This window comes from Notothenia coriiceps, unplaced genomic scaffold, assembly GCF_000735185.1.
Source record: "Notothenia coriiceps isolate Sejong01 unplaced genomic scaffold, NC01 NC01_scaffold00028240, whole genome shotgun sequence".
Taxonomy (NCBI): domain Eukaryota; kingdom Metazoa; phylum Chordata; class Actinopteri; order Perciformes; family Nototheniidae; genus Notothenia; species Notothenia coriiceps.
The window spans coordinates 3063-6857 of NW_011360941.1; the positions used below are offsets into that span (position 1 = coordinate 3063).

The window sequence follows — 3795 nt, forward strand, 5'->3', positions numbered from 1 at the left end:
TCTGATAAAGTGTCTGACTCCGCATCTGGCTGTGAGTTTGGCTCTGCGATCGTTGCCTACTTTCCGTTTGACCCTGGACTTTGGCCTTGGTCTGAACTTGGTGTCCATATTTGGTCTCTGCGTGGTCATACGACTGGTTTACATCCATTTGGTTTTGTGTCTGCTGCCTGTGCTGGGTCTGGGTCTGGTTCTGAGATCCCCTGCTTTCAGTCTGGCTCTGATTTGACCGTCCTGACACTCGATTGGATCTCCACGATTGGTTCCAGGCACCCCCGGAGCGTTTCTGGTGCAGTGGGACCTTCATGGTGCTGGCTTTGGCGCTGTACATCCGGGCAATAGTTTGGACCTTGCTCAGAATCCTCTCAGAGTTGGGGTCCACCACGGGGCTCGCCTCAAACAACCCGATCCCAGCTACATCCGATCCCATGCCCTCAAACAAGACCCGGTTGTCGCTTACAATCCTGGAGTGGTGAGACCATCGGCCCACTTTTATCTGACTGGGAAGACCCTCGAGGTTCCCGATGGTCTTTTCCTGGTCACTTTGTTGGGTTCTAGTCACCGTGGACTCTTTGGTCTCAGTCGTTTGACTTGTTTCTGTCGCCAGAGGTTTAGGGGCTTCAATGCTGCTTCCACTTGGTTGTTCTTGAATAGGCGCGTGCCCATTCCCAAGCGCTTGGGTTCCAGCACTGGCTTTGATGGATTCCTCTCTACACGTATCGGTAATAGTCGATGGTGGTGAATGTATACTCTGCTCCTGAGTGGCTACAGCACTTGTCTCATCCTCCTGCTGTTCATCGAATCCTTCCTCTATTGGTTTCTTGCAGCTGTCCTCTTTGTCGTCCTGAAGGTCCGCCTCTTCTCCAACAGGAACGTCTTGATTTGACTCTAGATTTAGATCTTCTTGCTTCGGGGTCTCATTGTCTGGCATCGCAGAAGACGCTGGGCCCTGTGCTTCAAAATCCAAGGAGCTCATTGGATCATCTGCCTGTCCCTCGTGTTCTGCATCTGCTGATGGGGAAGACACAGGACTGATGAGGGAATGGGGCTCCATCTCTGCATCTGTTGCTTCAGTCGTTCTGGACCCTGCGCTCTCTACCTCCTCCTGGTGTCCGTTCACATCGAAGCGCGATACCGACGTCTTCACCAGACCCGATGGGATCTGTGAAAAACTGTTTCTCCTGACGGACTCCACTCCTTCTCCTTCTCCACCTTCATCTGCCTCCTCCAGCTCGTTCTCCTCGGCCTCGGCTGCCGCCTCGTAGTAACTCCGGATCTTCTCGATGATCTTCTTGTCTCGTTTGGTGAGATGAGAGCTCCTTGTGGGCAGCTGGCATCTCTGGAGGGGGGGATTTGGATTTGGAGAGGAAATGGGGGACTCTTCCTCTTCCTTTGGTGATCGGCAGCTGCTGACTTGTTCCTCCTTTGGTAAGATGCAGGGGTTCAGAACTAACTTCTGTTCTCCCTCTTCGTCCCTTGTTCTCGTCTCTTCTTCTTTCTCTTGTTCTACCACCTCTACTCGTGACTCCTCCTCAGCCTCCACATCCTTTTCCACTTCACTTGAAATGTCTTGGAATTCATTTGTTATCGTTTCGTCTCCAGGTTGTTTTTTTTCCTCGATGAGGTCTTCGCTCTGAATCTGGAGGATTTCGGCATCGTCCTCCATTTCTGCTGTTTGCTGCTCCAGTTGCATCGTGGGTATGAGTTCTGGACTGGAGGGGCATGTGACTGGGGGCAGTGGGCAGGTGAAGTTGGTCTGCTCTGGAGGAGGACTCTCTTTGGGCTGATCCAGGACCTGCTCCTGACAGAAAAGTAAGTAAGTGCTTTAAAATGACAGTATGAGCATCGAATGAAGCTCCAAAGTTACTGAGGTGGTAAATTAGGTCCTAAAGTGGAAAGTCAAATATAGAAAGTAGCGGGTTAGGGTTAGGTTAGTGCTTTTAGTGTTGTTTTGGTATTTTGAATGCTTTAACCCTTTAACCCAGCAACAAAAAACACTTTTACCCACTCTCCCGGGATTATCTCCGCAACAGAGAAAGCCTAACTTGGACCATGTTCAGGGAATTTGTAATCTATTCTAGAAACACTATGTTTACTGAGAGATTTCAAAAAGCGTATAAACAAACATTAGTTAGTGGATCAGAAACTCTAAACAGACTTGGACAGTGTTACTGAAAGCCATTGGTGTTTTTTTTTTTTTCTTGGCGGGAGAAATACCATCATTTTTAAATCAATAAATGAATTCAATTAATATCGGGAGTCGAGTCGTTAGTCGTTTTGTAAAGTGTACATGCTTTGTTTTAAAATAACTGCCATGTGTGGAATAAACAAATAAATAAATAATAATAATTATTATTATTATGTAAAGGGAGGTGTTTCTCACGGGGGGGTCGCAGTGGATGGCCATCAGACCCTCCCTCGCTCTGCTCTGGTTGATGAACTCCAGGATCTCTTCAGTGATGGAAAGGGTGGGAGGGGGGCAGAGGGGGGGCATATAATCGTCATCCTCTTCCTCCTCATTCGTAGAAAAAATTGGGAACAATAAAAAAGTGGGTTAATAAACAAGCAGATGTTTTTTTAATCCATCAAATATAGTCCAGAGGGGATCAGGTCAGATACGTTTTTCATCTCCAAAATGTCCCATTTTTCCATCTCTATTTCAAATGTTCACACTTATTGATGTAAATCGAATAATTAGTGATACTGACATTATGGCTATATCTATAGAAACACGTTGACTTAGTATGTCATTATTTTTACCTTCAATGAATAAGAAACTAGCATTGTTTTAGGATACTAAATCATTGTTTTGACAGGGTTGATATATTTATATTTTTTTCAATATTTCCAAATGTTGTTGCCCAATATCACATTTTACCTCCATGATTATTTGATATATATAAATATATTAAATAATCCTGATAGAAATCTGAGCAAAATATCGGAAAAAAAGCATTGCTATCAGTTAAATTCAAGTCTCTTGCCTCCTTTTTAATAAAAAAGAAAGAAACGCAGAGTGAGGAATAAGGATTTTGAAAAAGGAGCAGCTCTGACACATACATCATATTTCTAGTCTTTGGGACCACATTCAGACAGAAGCAGCTCATCAGAAGTTCACACACACACACACACACACACACACACACACACACACACACACACACACACACACACACACACACACACACACACACACACTGTTGTGATTCCCATCAGAAGTGCATAAAGACATCAATCTTCTGTTTCTTAATGAATTCCTCCTCAACTTTATATCTTATTTTATCACTAAATGACTGCGGGTGTGTTTGTGTGTGTGTCTGAGTGTGTGTGTGTGTGTGTGTGTGTGTGTGTGTGTGTGTGTGTGTGTGTGTGTGTGTGTGTGTGTGTGTGTGTGTGTGTGTCTGTGTGTGTGTGTGTGTGTGTGTGTGTGTGTGAGTGTNACACACACACACACACTCAGACACACACACAAACACACCCGCAGTCATTTAGTGATAAAATAAGATATAAAGTTGAGGAGAAATTAATTAAGAAACAGAAGATTGATGTCTTTATGCACTTCTGATGGGAATCACAACAGTGTGTGTGTGTGTGTGTGTGTGTGAGTGTGTGTGTGTGTGTGTGTGTGTGTTTGTCTGAGTGTGTGTGTGTATCTGTCCATTTATGTCTTGAGCAACAGCTTCTCCCGAAATCTATCTATAAACATCCCGTCTTCCCTCCTCCCCTTCATAATGAAGTACCTCTTCCTGTGGCCTCAGCGCTGGCTCTGTGCTCTGGTTCTCCAGCTGGATGACTGAG

At 45.0% G+C, this 3795-nt stretch overlaps 1 protein-coding gene across 1 annotated transcript in view; it reads right to left on the reverse strand.

Annotated features, from left to right (window-relative positions):
• Positions 1–3795, reverse strand: part of LOC104958080 (retinitis pigmentosa 1-like 1 protein) — a gene marked incomplete at its 5' end in the record, with an annotated part of 7423 nt that overhangs the window by 139 nt on the left and 3489 nt on the right. The window contains 3 exons of the mRNA XM_010785790.1: positions 1–1798; positions 2381–2512; positions 3738–3790. The exon at positions 1–1798 is cut by the window's left edge and continues 139 nt beyond it. Of these exons, the coding sequence (XP_010784092.1) occupies positions 1–1798; positions 2381–2512; positions 3738–3790 (1983 nt within the window). The remainder of the gene's footprint in view (positions 1799–2380; positions 2513–3737; positions 3791–3795) is intronic.